The sequence below is a fragment of the Aedes aegypti genome, unplaced genomic scaffold, assembly GCF_002204515.2.
Source record: "Aedes aegypti strain LVP_AGWG unplaced genomic scaffold, AaegL5.0 Primary Assembly AGWG_AaegL5_hic_scaff_1453_PBJ_arrow, whole genome shotgun sequence".
Taxonomy (NCBI): domain Eukaryota; kingdom Metazoa; phylum Arthropoda; class Insecta; order Diptera; family Culicidae; genus Aedes; species Aedes aegypti.
In genome coordinates this window covers 5,947-23,887 of record NW_018734893.1, presented here as the reverse complement: position 1 = coordinate 23,887, position 17,941 = coordinate 5,947, and the positions used below count along the sequence as shown (strand labels likewise).

The following is a 17,941-nucleotide window of genomic DNA, read 5'->3' as shown; positions in this document are numbered from 1 at the left end:
ATATTTTCCATTCCATCAAGGTCGCCACGTTACTCTAAAGGAAGAATAATAAAATGGCTTCAAAAATATTTGCAAATAACCGAAGAGGTATCATATTAATGATCAGAAAAATTGCGTGTGAAAAAATGCGCTGAAAAATGCTTTGGGTGTAAATTCGATCGTATGAATGCAACCAAGTGCTGGCAAATGAAATCAGCCATCCAGCCAGCAAGCCGGCCAGCCGGGAAGACGTGAAGAAAGAATTACTGTTATAAAGATACATTTTTCTTTCTTTCTTGGTTTCTCCTTCTGTTGTACAATTGTGTGTTGCTCTGTTCAGCCAGCCAGCCAACCTGTTTCTCCGGGGCTCCGTCCGGGATGGGAAGAGCGCAACTCTTGCCGCCGAGAGCGAGACTTCTTGAACGTCTTACGTGTCCCGGATGGCTCAGTGCTGTGCTAGATCTTGATCGGTTCGAATCGTACGTGGAACGTTACGTTTAGCTCCTGGTTTGCCCTCGTCAGCAAAAGGGCTCTTTCGAGGGCGTGACACAGTTTTTTTTTAAGTCCAGGGGGGTTAGGAGATGTTTTTCGTGGGTTCGGAATAAGAGTGACGAAACATTTTTGGAGAGAAATACTGAGCAAACACAGAATCGATTAGCACCGCGTTTTTTTTTTGTTAGTTCGCAACTGATAGTGACCTACTTTAGATAGGAAAAGAAGCATGATGAAGGTTAACGGTAAATACCTGTGCGTGATATCATTGGTGATATTTTCGATTAGTGGAAGTGCTTATACGACACAGCGATCGAACGTCCGGGATGACGAAGGCAGTCCGTTCCTGGATATGGCCTCGGAGTTCTTGCAGTCTCTTGGAAATCAAAATGGAGGCGGTGGAAATGCGGCAGCTGGGCTGACGGGAATCGCTTCCATGCTGTTGCCACTGATGGCCAATGCTAATGCCGGAGGTGGTGCCAAGTCCAACAATGATGGTGTTGGAGCGATCCTTTCCGGAATCGGAAGCATGTTGGCCGGGGCCAATGGTGGCAATGCCGGAGGTGGTGGTGGTGGATTTGATCCCGCTCTGATTGGCAATGTGATCCAAATGTTCGCTGGAGCGAACGAGGATCAACAACCCCAGAGACGATCCAACAAACGACAGAAGCGTCAGCAGAGAGCCGAAGAGGGTAACCCCATCCTTGATACCGTTCTGACCGTTGCTCAAACTTGGCTGGCCAATCAGAACAGCGTCGATCATGACGAAGATCGGGAACCTCAACATCCTGGATTCAATGGGGACACGATCGCCAATCTATTGCCACTAGCCGTCCAGGCGTTCCAATCCTTCTCCGGTCCAGACATGGAAAAGACTCAGGAAAAGCACAAGGATCACTCGTGGGTTCTGCCACCCTTCCTGGAGCACATCCACGTCATGTGGGATCAGTTTACACAATCCGAGCTGGCACAAGCCCTGTGGACCAAGATCGGACTGGATACGGTGTTTAAGGGATTTGTGGGTCGCGATGGAAAACTGGACTACGATAAGCTGTTTGCCACGCTGCAGAACCAGAGCTTCCGGCGACGGTGGATTAAGGCGGCCACTATCTATCTGGCTGACTGGGCCAATTATATTGCCAACCCGGAGGTCTATCAGAGGTGAGTGGCGTGGTGATGACGAATTTCAAACATGTTGAATTAACTGTGGGGCAAGAGAGTTGCGCGCAAAACCTAGCTGGAACTAGCTAGAGCGAGTTAGTCATCAGTTGGGGTAATTGGGGGTGAAAATTGATGAGAGGACAATCCGTTGTGACTGCGTATGTTTGAATATAAAGTTACATTAAAATCCTTCTTGGTTTATGTTTGCTTGAACTAATTTCATTTTGATGTTTCAAAATATGACTGTGAGGTGACCGTGGCAAACTAAGTCATAAATAATTTGAGGACTTTGGATTGATTATTACAGTGAAAAAAAAATAACATGTTTGCGTGTCTCAGGGATCAAATCATCCCCTTAATGCTATAACTAGATAACTCAAACTTTCTATTTTTAGGGTTCAATATGTCTAAACATAAATAATAATTAAATCTGACAGATTTTCTCAGATCATAAGCGTGTGATTCAAAGTAAAGAAGTCAAAGATTACTTTTCAATAATATTATCTGTACCTTGTGCAACGGTCAAACTTTCAATGTTGAATAGTTCGAAATTTGGATTTTCGAGTTATCTAGCAACAAGGGAGCAAAATGATGTGTCTCCAGTAAATTTTGGGTGGCAGAATCTGCTCTCAGAAATGTTCCAGCACGTCACAAACTACAAATCATTAAAGTTGTATAAAACACTGGACCTAAAAAACGGTAGTTGCTCAATATAATTTTCAAATGACAATAGTTTGCAAATCCAATAACAGTCATTTTACATAACCTTGAAAAAATACGGAACATCTCCGGAGTCTTGTGGCCAATATGCATGGTCAAGCAAGTTACTGAAAATAGACCAAATTTACCGTGGACTGCTTCCGGATGCATCCAATATCATTCTTTTGTCACAAAGTTATAAGCATTTGAAATTGATCAAAATTTTGCATATCCCATGTACGAAGATACTGCATGCCCTTGGAAGTCGAGAAATTTCCTGTAAGATCCTTGACCGGTGGGATTCTAATCCACGACCCTCGGCTTGGTCTTGCTGGATAGCTGCGCGTTTACCGTTATGGATGGTTCTCCGACATAACCCGGAAAATCGATACCTTGAATGCAATTTACCGGAAGAACCATTACCATTACCATTTACCGGAGAACCATTACCCGGAAGGACTATATACCGGAAATTTGTACAATGTTGACTGAAAAATGTTTGAAATTACTACCGAACATAATGGGCAGAGGAGGTTCTTCCTTCAAAATACAAAAGAGGAGTCTAAGATTTCTTCACATCATGTATATATGCAGCATCTCCAAATTTTTGGGCTTCATAGGTAATTAATCCTTTTTTTAAAAATGAGCTGTTCTTTCAACTTATCTGTGCACTCGTGCAGCTTGTCATTGCTGAACTGATAAATCAGCTACAGCTATGCAACTTTTTTTTTAACATTCGACCGTCATTTCTCCATGTGTCCGAAGGTTAACAAATAAGCAACGATTATAATATTGCATACAGTTTTAGTTCTCCTAATGTCGTTTCCGCAAATGTCAATTACCCGAATGCAAATCCCTCGAATGACCCATTTCGGGTCATCTGATATGAACCCTTTATTTAGGCGATTGTTTGGAGTTTGACCAATTTCGGCATTTTTAGCAATATGTGTTTAGTCTAAAATGACCAAATCTCGCGTTCAGTATCGCAGGCGTATCTGCATTAAGCGATTTTCCCTTTTATTCGAAAAAATAAAAATTACATGCAACACTGCGAAGGACGATGAGTACTTTCTGGTAAATCATAAGGCTGATACAAATATTATTTTCTTTTATGTCACCCCCCCCCCCCTCTTCAAAAATCCGGAAATTTTGAAGGGGAGAAAAAAAAATTCATCATTTTTTGACATCAGTTAGGTTTTTTTTTAATTTTTATAGTAAAAACCAGGTTTAGTAATGATCCAGATGACGATTGTAAAAAGTTTAACAACTATCATTAAAAATAAAAATTCAATTAATACCTAACTTTTTTTCATTTTTATTTTTTGTTCCTTATTTATTTTTATCCCCCTCCCCTCGTACCTTCCAAGTGGTCTCGGACATAAAAGAAAATTAATATTTGTATCAGCCTAGCTACAGTCAAAAATAGTCGCTTGGAGAAGTTATTAGCTGAAAAAAAAATCAATGAAGAGGAATCGATCATTCTTACATCCTTATGATACTGAACGCGAGAAATATATTTTTATTATGATTGTTTATCGTACTTTTTTATCACCCTGGCACTGAATTCGGGAAATAAACGTTCAAAGATATGACATTTAGGAGAAACATAGCTCAATCAGGCAAATTTAATGGGAAAAGTTGATCTATTGAGGTGCCACACCTTGGAATCCAAAGCGTGCTGCTTTTGCCTCTTTGCGAGGGAGCGAAAACATACTAAGCAGAGAGGCAACAAACAATGAGCGAGAAAGATGTAGTACAAAACACAACAGAGCAAAAGTCCATCGAAAAATATTGACATCACATCCGTGAGGGCTGTTTTGTTCGGGCTGGACACTCAAAAGTTCTTTAAAGTGTGAGTAATGGTGAGCGCAGCAACAAGAGAGAAAGAGTACCAGATAAACACCAGATGCACACTCACTCGAATCGTTTTACTCCTCAAAAAACGTCAAAATCGCCTCATATTGGCATCGCCGAGGAGTTTCTGTCAAGCCTATAGCTAAGGCACTAAACTAATTCTTGATCTATTTTTGGGCTTTCCGCAACTCAAAAAGCTAAAATAAGAATTGTTCTGTTGTATGTCGCTTTCCTCGCAAGATTAATGTTTCGATATTTTGACACAATATTAGAATTGGATCCAAAACTGTTTTTACGGTTGATGAATTAATCCATATAGCAAAACAAAGGAATTTAATGTGTACTACACACGAAGTTTGCAAGAAAATAACAGCAAATCGATATGGACGTTCATGAGTCGATCCATAATTTTAAACACACAGGTCGAGCGTCTGGATTGATATCAGTGTATCGTGTGGCAAGCACGATGATAGGATAGATATATCAATATTCTGCACCCTAAGGAAAATATTTTCTATTAATTAGACAAAAACCTTCTGAATATTGGCAATATGAAAACAAAACAAAAAGACGAGGGGGGGGGGGGTGCTTGATATGCTACGTATTTTCCAAGGGGGGTATCAGCATTTGTGACGAAATGCTACGAGGGGGGAGGAGGTGTAAAAAATCAGCGATAAAAAGCTACGTCATTTATGGACGGCCCCTAATTGGAATCGCATTTGCGAAAAAACTGGACAGTTACATATCAGGTGATACGAAGTTCCATAATCGGAGTCACAACTATCACACACACAAATGTGTCAGCACGCTGAATATTTGCCATGTGATAGTTGAGTCGGCAGTGTCAACGCTCTGACCAAGAAACTGCAATCCTGCTTTGACAGATTTGTTAAATACTTCGCCACCCTTGGAGATGGCTCAGTAATGTACAATTTTGTTTGACGACATGACTCCAATCTGTTCCAATATTGCTTGTGCTGAGTTGCCGCCCAAGAGTTTATCTGAAGCTTCACCCAGCACTTCGAAATTGGAATAGCAGGCTCAGGGCCAATGAAGTCATGCGATGCTCCATCGCGAGCTAGCTCATCTGCCAATTCATTTCCAGCGATGGAAGAATGGCCGGGTACCCATACAAGTTTAACAGAGTTGACTGAATTCAGTTCCTCAATTTGAGTTCGACATGCGATAACAAGCTTCGACCTTGAGTTGGTCGAAGCAAGAGCTTTTATAGCAGCTTGACTATCTGAACAGAAGAATATGACTTTACCCATTACGCGCTGTTGAAGTGCTGATTGCACTCCACACATAATAGCAAATATTTCCGCCTGAAAAACGGTGCAGTTTCTACCAAGTGAGTAAAACTGATTCAGCCTTAGCTCACGAGAATATACTCCTGCACCAGCTCTACCTTCAAGAAGGGAGCCATCAGTGTAACATACTATATTGTTTGATATACTTCTTTCCAAATAGCCAGACGTCCACTCTTCCCGTGAAGGGAATTGTGTGGTAAATGTCCTGTAAGGAAAGTGACAAGCAATTGTGAGATCACTTGAAGCAAGGACAATTTTGTCCCAATTCACCAGAAGTAGAAACAACGAAGTGAGTGTAGATTTACGATTCACTGGATTTTTCTCCAGTAGATCCAGTACCCATAAACGGTAAGAGCAAGAAAGTGCTTCTTGTTTAAGATATATGTGTAGTGGCGCAACATCGAAAATGGCCTCAAGCGCTGCTGTGGGAGTTGTAGAGAACACATCAGACCTCGCCATCAGGATGTAGATGGCCCAATTTTGATTGGATTGTTCTCACATCGCCCTTTTGCCACCACACAAGACATCCATATGCCAATATTGGTCGAACAACTGTTGTGTAAATCCATTTGATATATTTGGGTTTGAGGCCCCAAGTTTTACCAAAGGTTTGCCGGCATTGACCGAAGGCCATGCAAGCTTTTTTGACTCTGAAATCAATGTGAGGTGTCCAAGAAAGTTTGGAATCTAGAATGACTCCGACATATTTTACTTGATCAGTCACATTAATCTCAGGGCCAAAAAGACGTAAAGGTCGAATTCCATCGCGGTTTCGTCTTTCCGTAAAAAGAACAATAGATGTTTTATTCGGGTTAACCGAAAGGCCATATTGGCGACACCAACTCTCGACTATCTGAAGAGCACTTTGCATCAGGTCGAATAAGGTGCTTATGCACATACCAACGATCAGAGCTAGATAGTCGTCGGCAAATCCATATGTTGGAAAACCGCTATTATTGAGTTGCCTCAATAGCGTATCTGCTACGAGATTCCACAAAAGTGGTGACAAGACTCCCCATTGAGGGCAACCGCAAACATTAAATTTTCGAATCGCTGCTTGACGCAATATCGAGAAGAGATGTCGGTTTTTGAGCATTTGATGAATCCAATTGGTAATCATTGTAAGTAGCCCATGGTTTCGCGCGGCTTCCGATATGGCATCGAAAGACACGTTATCAAAGGCACCCTCAATATCCAAGAAAACAGCCAAGCAGGATTGCTTCTGAGCGAATGCTTTCTCGATATCGTATACAACTTTGTGTAAAAGAGTCACAGTGGACTTTCCAGATTGGTAAGCATGTTGATTCACATGAAGAGGCATGTTTGCCAAATAAACATCACGGATGTGATGATCGATAATGCGTTCCAGACATTTCACAAGAAAAGAGGTCAGACTGATTGGTCTAAAACTCTTCGCTTCTTCATACGACGCACGTCCTCCTTTCGGGATAAACTTTACAGTAATATCACGCCAGGATTTGGGAATGTACCCGGTAGCAAAACTGCTTACAAGTAGCTTTTTCAAAACATGTTTTGATAAACTCAAATCCCTTTTGGAGCAGAACAGGATAAATCCCATCCGCTCCTGGAGATTTGAAAGGAGCAAAACTATTAACCTTTCGGTCGTCGCGCGAATTTTTGTAACGCGAGTAGTCGCGCGTTGTACTTTGTACAACACCCTTGGTTTTGCGAATATCTCAGGAGTCTGACCACTTAGATAGATGACGTCTTCGGCAAAATTGATCAGTAGCTTATGGGCTATCATTATTATAGACAAGAAATTCGGGATTTTGCCACTAGGCGGCGCTAGTGAGCATTAAGCTTTTGTTTCCCAGATCTCATGATCCTGACCACTTAGAAAGATGGCGTCTTCGGCAAAGTTGTTCGGTAACTCAAGGACTATCATTGTTTGAGCTAGTTGATTCAAAATGTTGCCACTAGGTGGCGCTAGTGAGCATAAAACATTTGTTTCGCAAATATCTCAGGAGCCTGATCACTTAGAAAGATGGTGTCTTCGGCAGAGTTGTTCAGTAGCTCAAATTCTTTCTTTGTTTAATCCTTAAAGTTAGAGATTTATTAAAATAATGATAGTCCCTGAGCTTCTGAACAACTTTTCCAAAGGTGCCTGTCTAAAAAGTCAAGATCCTGCAGTATCCGCAAAACAAAAATTTCATGCTCACTAGCGCCAAGACACCATCTTTCTAAGTAGTCAGGCTCCTGAGATATCTGCAAACAAAAGTTTCGTGCTCACTAGCGCCGCCTAGTGGCAAAATTTTGAATCATCTAGCTCGAAAAATGATAGTCCTTAACTTACTAAACAACTTTGCCGAAGACGACATCCTTCTAAATGGTCAGGATCCTGAAAAATCTGCAAAACAAAAGTAAAACTTCCATGCCCACTAAAACCATCTAACGGTTAAATTCCGAATGAAATAAAGTACCATCAGATAGCGCTTCACCTCCAGAACAACTTTTCTAAAGACCCCAAGTTTCTATATTATCTGGATTTCGCGATATCACGATTTCAAACTGTGGTTTCCTCGAACCGTACATAGTGCGTTCATTATTATGCGACTTCCATGTACATTTGTTGATTTACCGTATTATATAATATAAAGGGTCATACTGTAAATAAAAACTGCCGATCATTGTTCTTAAGAAGATTCTTGAGGAATACATTTAGGTTTGGTGTCGATAGATATCTTTGTTGCAAAATGATAGCATATAAATCACAACTGTTGTACAAAGTACAACAACGCGACAGCCCGAAGGTTAAGTGCCCATTGAATCGATTCAGTAGTTACGATACTGTAAGCCGAGGCCAGAGACTCGTAACTACATGAAAAGACATTTCGTTCATCCGTAGATGCTATGCCCACACATCCGGGGAAGTTTGTATTGAATAAACATTCTAATACTTCTTCATCGGAAGAAGTAAAGCCACCATTAGGTAAGCGAATTTCGTTCACTTGGAAATCCTTAGATATTGCAAGGATTTTGTTCAGCCGACTGACTTCACTCAAACTGGAAACATTTGTACAAAGGTTTTTCCAGCCGGATCGTTCAGCAGAACGAAGAGCCTTCTTGTAAGCCTTGCGAGCCGACTTGAACGACTCTGATCCAGCTGAACGGCGTTTGTTCCAACTCCTTCTACATTGTTTCCTGAGTCTAGTCAGATCGGAATTCCACCATGGGGTCCCTCTTGTAGTCTTTACAGACCGCAGAGGACATGCTTCTTCAAAAGCTTCCATAATGTAGGATGTTGTAGTATCAACGGCATCATCCAGATCACTTGGATTTTCAATGGACGGAGAATATCCATGAAATTTGGACGCAACCAATTCAATATAGAGTTCCCAGTTTGTTGAGCGGGGATTCATAAAACGCAAAGTCTGCGCAGTTACATTTGAATGTTCAAAGAAGATGTAGCGATGATCAGATAATGATTCCTCATCTGATACATGTCAATTCGTTCACTCGCGACTGATTCTATTCGAGCAGAGCGTTATGTCTAACACTTCTTCTTTATTAGAAACCATGAAAGTTGGGCGATTGCCCAATCCTAGGTCTGTACTACTTAAGTATTCCATCAGACTGGAGCCTCTCAAATTGATATCTGAGCTGCCCCAGATGATGTGATGAGCATTGCCCACAATCAGCGGAAGGCCTATTGTTACGCAGTGTACGACAACTCGTTTGAAGTCATCAGTTGGGGATGGTTCATAATGTGGTAAATATACCAAACAATAGACGTATTCCCTGTTGAGGTCACCAACAGAAACATCGATTGTGACAGCACATACATCTCTGGTAGTTAACTCAGAAATGAGTGTAGCAACGATTGCTTTATTAACGAGCACGCATGCGCGGTGCATGGAGCGCGAGTTTGCCATTTTAAGTTTGCTGAAAGTAGCAAAAACTATGTCCACAACGTTACCTAGATAGAAGTTCCCTCTACGAAAGTAGGGTTCTTAAACTAGCGCCACTTAGGCTGCACCATTTTGCATGAGTCTGCAAAGATTGATCGTCGCTGTTCTTTTATGCTGAAGATTGATTTGAGCTAACCTAACCGTAGCCACTACTCAAACTAGGCAGGATTAAGCTTTTTGCAATCTCAGCACGAAAAAGATCAGCAACGAAAAAACCAGATCGTTATCTGCTCGGGCAAAGGAGGTTAATATCGATGATTAACTCCTGATGTGCCCAAGCAGCCAGAAGTCGAGAAAATTATCGCCCTTTTTAGGACATTTCATTGCCACATTTTGTTCTAAGATGTTGAACATACCTCATTTTGCATCTCGATCCAGTGACAGCGACAACCGTACTCCTGATTCTTTGCTCCTTCGGCCACAAAAGATAAATATTGTTGGGAAGAAAAGAAACCAACATTGTGGTAATCAGAAGATTTATGTTTTGCTCCCTCTTACCACTACATGAAAACACTAAGCACGTGATATATCTGTCAAAACACTGGATGACATTAAAACATAGAATATAGAGCGAATATTATACTATAATAGTGCCTATTTAATACTTGTATGCATCAGGCATAGAAGCATTAATTATGCAAGGGTTTGTTTGCAGTGGAAGTGCTGTTATTAGGCGTGTCTGAATTTGTAGTGGTATTATAATTCCTGTATGCATCTATGATGCTGATTTAGGGCTTATTATTAGTGCTTGTGGTTACTTGGGACTTTCATGACTTATAAATAAGCAAACTGTTTCATAGGCATTATTCACCAATATTTTTCAAAATGATATATCTCTACACCTTCAGTATGATTTTTCTTCCTGAATGCAGGAAAATAAGTATGAAGGTGAGCCTCATTGACTCAAGTACCGAAATTTCTAACGAATGTAACTTTAGTGCTAAAAATATGTCTAAAATAAAAAATCAGGAGATCTCATTTCGGGGTGAAATCGATCACTTATCAATGCCATTATTGTTAGTTTTCAAAACAACTTCACATAATAAATTTGAGCTCCCTGAATCCGAATATGCTTGTCAAACACTTAACAATACAATATTTATAGAAATAATGAATGTTTAAATTTCAAGAATAATGCAGAAAACGCCTAAATGTATGCAATTTCCTAAGGAATTTCCTGATATATAACAGAAATTCAATAATTTCAACCAAATTAACGAATTGGTACGAGTTTTGGTTATGAAATCTAGTTTGGGGATATATCTTAAGTATCCTCACAAACTTTCAGGATTATACTAGGTCCAAATCCTTGTCTAGAATTAGAAGTTTATTGATGTTTGTTGACACTGCACCGTACTAGATTATGAAATTTTACATTATTTACATAGAAATGAACATTTTTGAACACAAAAAACTTCACAATACACAATTTGGACATACTTACGACAAACAACGTTCATTCACTGTAGGTTACATTGATATTTGTGCTCCATTAGGAAGAAATAAAATCGAGTGACACAGTGATCAATTTCACCCTACTGATCAATTTCACCCGAATTTACGGTATCTTTTTTTCTAAAATGGCTCTATGCAAAATGGTAAAGAATTATAATTATATAAAAAACGACTACTTCATTATTTCTCAATAGTAATGGAGTAGAACGATATGCACTTAACAAAGGACACGGGTATACCACAAAATAACAAAGAAAAATGGTCGCAGTGGTTCATCCCTAACAGAAATAGTAAAATTTATGCCGTCAACCATAAGTAGACCGTGTACTATTATACTTTACTATGAAATAATAAATAACAACCACAAGTTTCTTTCAAGTTTTTTTTTTCGAGCAAACAAATTTTTCTTGAGAAATAACCTTAAGATTTCAGCTCAAAATTCATGTAATGATTTCTCCAGGAACGCCATCAGAAATTTGAGAATTATCTGGGAATGAAATATCATGTTTTTCAATTAAAGGTTTTGCTTTCACAAACATAATGAATTCCGTTATGTCATAAATTCCCAGTACTGGCATTTTGTATAGATATTTTGTTGAATTATTTCACAGGAATGTGTCATTCAATTCCTATGAATGTGACATGACAGTCAATTTGAATGTCTTTGAATCTTTTTTAAATACTTGGAGTTTTTATTATTCCTTAGTTCGGAATCTAGGTAAATTTATTTGAATTTTAATCAATTTGAAAAAATAACTAAATAACAGTATAAGACGTTAAATTCTACTACACTACTGATAAATTTAGCAAAGAAATTGGACAATTCTCAAATATCAGCTGATTTATGTATATCGAATGCATTTGAAGTTGCTGTAAGTCTAAAGTGCTCTGAATATGAGGCCGCGAAATTCAGCCTTCGCCGCGAAATTTGAGACATCTCTCGAAATGCCGCGAAATTAGTCAAATTTGGAGATTTTTATAAAAATCACAGTGATTTCCAGTTTTTTGCTAATGAAAATGGTTTATTTATCTTGAAATCCAAGATCCATAAAATTTTTAGTTCTAACTTGGACGACTTTCTGGTTGGCTACTTTTGTTTCAAATTTTGCATTATCACTCTAATATTAAAATTGTCATCTTAATTTTAAAAATAAAAACCAAATTTTTTAATGAAATTCCACGAAATGTTCATATACAAAGACAATTTTTCCAAAACTGTTTATTTTTGGGTAAAATACGGCCAAAAGTATGGGACCGCGACAAAGCCGCGAAATTTTGAATTAATCGCCTTGGTCACACGCAAAATTTCCAAAATTTTGCCGCGAATTTCCATTGTCCCTAATAATAACATCAACGTTTTTCAGGGACCTTTCAACAAGTGCTTGTCCTAAAATTTAATCAATTGCTTCTTCAGATATTCCTCAACACAAACCTACAGGAATATGATTTTTCTTCTATGCATAAAATTACTCATAATAAACCTGCTCTACCAGTTGCTGCGAGAAAAATCTAAACTGTCCAGTTCCAAGACATATACTGCCCTTCTCTGCCTACTTGTCCCATGTTCTTTGTAAACATTGTGGACCGCGGGACAAATATGCGTAGAACGGCAGTATACCACAAAACCATTAAATAAAATTGGAACAATTTGAGTTGCAAGTTTCAATATTCAACTTAATCCAATAAAATATTGATTAATATGATGATTTGGGCCACCAGCGAAGTTGTTCTTAGATCTCAAGAAACCGAAACCAATCTAGGTTGTCATTTGAAAAGCAAGTTGAAAAGTATTAATCTTTCCATTTGTATTTGATTTAACAATTACGATTTGCTAACGAAATCGTTCGAAAAGAAATGCTTTGGGGGACTATACTGCCGTTAATCGCAAGTCAGTCCCATATGTAAAAAATAGGCATTGAAAAAATGAACTGTGAAGTTTCCAAATTCGTTTTCCATACGAATATTCAAAAAATTCCAGACAATTGGAACATGTTCAAATCTTAATGAAACTTTCATTCTTTCACAATTTTCACGTTTTTCTCTTTAGATTAGTATACAAAATTCAATCGATTTCCATAATGTTTAACCAGATAGCCGTAGCGGTAAACGCGCAGCTATTCAGCAAGACCATGCTGAGGGTCGTGGGTTCGAATCCCGCTGGTCGAGGATCTTTTCGTAAAGGAAATTTTCTCGATTCCCAGGGCATAGAGTATCTTCGTACCTGCCACACGATATACACATGCAAAAATGGTCAATCGGCAAAGAAAGCTCTCAGTTAATAACTGTGGAAGTGCTCATAAGAACACTAATCTGAGAAGCAGGCTCTGTCCCAGTGGGGACGTAACGCCAGAAAGAAGAAGAAGAATGTTTAACCATTCAGAATGATGGAGTACGATGAGTAGTGAATCTAGAATAGTAGTCATAATCATTCACCCTGCCAAGATATTAGTTGAAAAGAAAATCGACGAAGAGAAAATGATCATCGCAGTTACGCCCTTGTGATACTGAACGCGAGAATTTGTTTTTCCCTACGGTATCTTTCCGAAAAAAATATAAACACGATTATTTTTTGTGTTACACGGTACGGAAATCTGTATTGTGACTGATATGCGATTACATTTCATTATGGGACAATTTGACTTGCTGTTTTTTTCATATTTTTTCCGAACAAATCATATTATCTCATTAGTGCAGCTGAAAGATATGTTGAAAACTGAACTCAACTCAATTTTGGCCAAAATGCAAATGGGATGACTTGCGATTCACGGCAGTATACAGAAATTGAATAACTTTTATACAAATATATAATGGACGCATTTTTTCATGGCTGTAAAAAACCTTTACAAACGATAGTTTGAATATTGCTATCAAAATCATAGTCGCAAGGACATGTACACCCAATGCTAAATCCCACTTGTTTGGCCGACAGTCTAACATGTGGCGATAGTGTGTAAACGTCAAACACGATCGAAAACGAAGCGAGCGGTGCGGGAGGTCGATTGACCACCTATCGTATATTTAAATCGATCGTTAATAAGGTGGTCGATGGACTTCAATGAGAGTGTGACGTGTGTTTGTCTGTGGTAATAAGTACCACAATTTTTACCACAAAATATATTCAAATCGCAAGAACAATTTCGAAACAAATGCTAGTAAAGAAGAGTTTTTCGAGAAAATGTGAAAAAATTTTGCCAAAATCTCAAAATGTTACCATCAAAACGTCAAGAATAGGCAGAATGTATGAACATTTTTTGTCAGCGATATGGAGTGAAAGCTTCAAATAGTAAAAGTTGATGTGGTGATAATTTAGACAAAATTTGAGAAATAAATTAGGGCAGATTTTTTTTTACAGAGGAGAAGTGTTTGAATAGTGTGACCGGAAGCCGTGACATATTTCTGACAGGTCTGTTCAATGAATTGTTGGTTTGGAGAAATTTTTGGTGGATAGCCAGGAGGGATGTCTATCTTATGTTTCAAAGAAGTATGTATCAAGAATAAGGTACCCCGGGGCAAGTGAGAATCCTGGGTAAGTGGGGCGTTCCGTCATGGCTCACTTAGGAAAAGTTTCTCATGGGAGTATTCTTCTAGAAAAATGAAGATACAATGGCAAGGAATGTATTACGTATAAAAAATATTGTTATTTTTATTACCATGTGGTTCAAATAACAGTTGTCAATTTAGCGCCATTTTCAATTTGCATGATGAATTGTAACACGTTTCACGTCTTGTATTAACTTGCAAAAAATAAATGTGTTATAAATCGAACTTACAATTTTAAGTATTATTACAAGCTGCTAACGATAAACCGGTATTTTGTTTTCATTTCATATGAAATTTTCAACGGTCTAACTTACCCCAAAATATCATTATGCCCGGTGTAAGTGGGACCTATCAAAACAAAAACCAGAATCAAAACTTTTTCTACACGTTTCAAACATATTCCTAGAGAGTAGCACTAAAACATTCAAACAAATGATTTTTATCAAAAAAAAAAAAAAAAAATCAATCTTAAATTACGTTATTGCATAAGAGGGAGAAAATATGTGTAATTCTTCTATATTATTTTTTATTTTTGAAACACGAATTCGAAATTGAACAGACAGAGATAAAATTCGAAAGCCTTCATGAGAACGATTACTTTTCTATTTTAATTGAACTTTATTTGTTATTTCTACCAAATTTAGTGGTTACGGAAAACAATTTCATTTCATTAAGTAGTTTTCTACCATGCATTAAGTAATAAGAGAACATATTAATAATTTCGTCAATTATTAAATGTTTATGTGCTACTTTTTAATGAATAGCTTATAAATGATATAATTTGAACATATTTTATTCCTCTTTACGCTTTTATTGAGGAATTTTCAGTTGCTATCAAGTGCAATGTGACATACTTTAAAATAAACGTTTTCTTTCTAAAGCTTTACGTATTTTATGGTTGGTTCCTTATGTACATCAAAAATGTACTCAAAATAGAAAATCTATGATTTATCAAACCTATTATTGTAATGGTTGATTTATTGATGTGGATTGACGCATGAAACTGGATGTGTCCCACTTGCCCCGTCTAGCGAGCTAACTGTGTCTAATGGCTCTTTCTAAAACTGTCTTCTAAAGTTTTCACAATTTCGAATTTATTCGATCAATTTCATGCATACACTAGCAAATATCGTCTTCTTGATGCTACAACTATATAACTCGAAATTTGAAACCTTATTCTTAATTAGATCTTTGAAATATCCAAGGCTTCTTAGCGTGTGGTTCAAAATACACAAGTTTAAGTTTATTTTTCAATCATATTCTCAGCGAATTACCATCACCTTGTAAAACAGTCATATTTTCGAAGTTGCGCATCTCAAAATTTCGATTTTTGAGTTATCTAGTTGTAGCATTAAGGGGACGATATGATGCCAATATGTGATTGTATTGTTGGATTTGAAAAATATTTACATTTGAAAATTTTATTGAACTATTTGTTTGAACTATCGTTTTTTTATGTCCCACTTGCTCCGGGGTACCTTACTTCTTAAGAAATGTGAGCTAGAAACTTCCCCAGAGTTCCAATCAAATATGATACAATAAATTTGTTCAGAATTATGAAAAAAAATCATTCTTCGTTTCTTGTTTTAATCTTGTGTCTGGATTCTGTCGATTCCAGCACAACATATCCAAAAAAATTCTAAGGGTTCCGCCAATATATTATGTATTATTTTCATCCAAAATTTACCATTGAAATTGTTCAAGAACTAATTTTGAAATATATTTCCAAAAAGCTCATAGATTTCGAATTTCTAGATTTCTTCTATTGTAATTGGATGATTGACTTTTTGAAAAACAAGCCTTGTCTAGGACAGTTAACTGTTCAGGTATGTTTTTGTTTACTGCAGATGACTGATTGCTATCCATAATTATAACGGGGAACCGGTCGTTTCGCATAATGGTCGTTTGGCATACAGAGAATTATACAAATGCTTTCCCTAAGATTATATGTGTTCTTGTATAAAATTTTCGTTCGCTGTCATATTTTCGGACTAATGCTTTCAGTTTGACTACTAACCATTGAGGTCAGTTTAATTTATACTTATAACTAGAATCATCATCTTCTTCTTCTTTCTGGAATTACGTCCCCACTGGGACAGAGCCTGCTTCTCAGCTTAGTGTTCTTATGAGCACTTCCACAGTTATTAACTGAGAGCTTACTATGCCAATGACCATTTTTGCATGTGTATATCGTGTGGCAGGTACGAATATACTCTATGCCCTGGGAAGTCGAGAAAATTTCCAACCCGAAAAGATCCTCGACCGGTGGAATTCGAACCCACGACCCTCAGCTTGGTCTTGCTGAATAGCTGCGCGTTTACCGCTACGGCTATCTGGGCCCCAAGAATCATAGTTTCAGAATTAATCATCAATCTTACCTTATCTCTCTTTATCAGATATGTCGCAACCGGACAAATGATGGCCAACGGCTTCCTGCAATCGCAGGGATACCCCAAGCAAGCGCTCCTGGATATCGACCGGCCCAGCGAGAGCATCTCCAACCTGATCGATCACGTCGCCAAGAAGCACCTGCAGGTCAAGATCAACTCGGTGACGTACGTTAAGCCAGCCGTCAACTACGTCAAAGATCTGTTGAAGCTGGGCAAAGCCAAGCAGATCCTCAAGCAGTACAACGTCACCGAAATGACCGACAAACTGACCGATACGCTGAATTTGGAGGTTTGTTCAACGGGATCGCGCTATGTTGGAAGGGGGTTATAATGCAATTTTCATGTAGCCATAAAAACCAGCTTTTAATATGGTTTCACAAAATATCTGAGGTACACTATTTTGCGGTTTACTAGCTTGTATCTTATGATCAACTTCCTGTAAATGAAAACTTGGGGTACATGAAAGTCGCATAATAACCCCCATTGGACGTACCGTGCGGGGCACGCCGAATCGCGCACGTGTCTGGACTGCTAATGATCATTTCGTTCCATTTTTCGCACACGTTATTCCAGGTAATTGAACCGGTACTGAAAGTTCATCGCGCCTACCGACATGCAATCCAGACGCCCCACTGCGATAAATACATTCTGTGCGAAATCAATTCGCACGATCCGAACGAGAAGCGGGCGCTGGGAGGCTTCAAGCAGGGTGTGACCCGATTCGGCAGCATGGCGGCCTCGTGGTTCATCAGCCAGGAAACCGGAACGCCCTTCTGGACGCTGTTTGCCATTATCAACGATCCGCACAACTGCGAGGTGGGTAGAGTTTTTGCGATTTGATACGTACCGAAGTTGTATATTGGGGCACTCAAAACTTATATTTCGTTTGCACTTCTGAATTCAAATTACATAAAAAAAGAAACTCAAAGTTTGAGCCAAAAATATTGAGATTTAGAGGAGACCCAAGCGATTTAAAAGTGAAAAATACCTAACAGTTTACGAACAAAATCGTTTATTTATACAAATTACATTAAACCCGCACTACAAGATGGATGAAATCGTTTGATCGATGACCCGTTTTTGGCAACATATTTGAGAGCCATGAAAAAAGTGACTTTTTGTAAATATCATT

General features: G+C 38.5%; 1 protein-coding gene across 1 annotated transcript; it reads left to right on the top strand.

Moving 5' to 3' along the window:
* Window positions 1–411: 411 nt before the first annotated feature.
* Window positions 412–17,625, top strand: LOC5565057 (the record flags this gene model as incomplete). Its single annotated transcript, XM_021856278.1, has 3 exons — window positions 412–1,632; window positions 16,816–17,098; window positions 17,383–17,625. Coding segments are annotated over exons 1-3 (1,458 nt in total), but the record flags the coding sequence as incomplete, so codon positions are not given.
* Window positions 17,626–17,941: the final 316 nt, after the last annotated feature.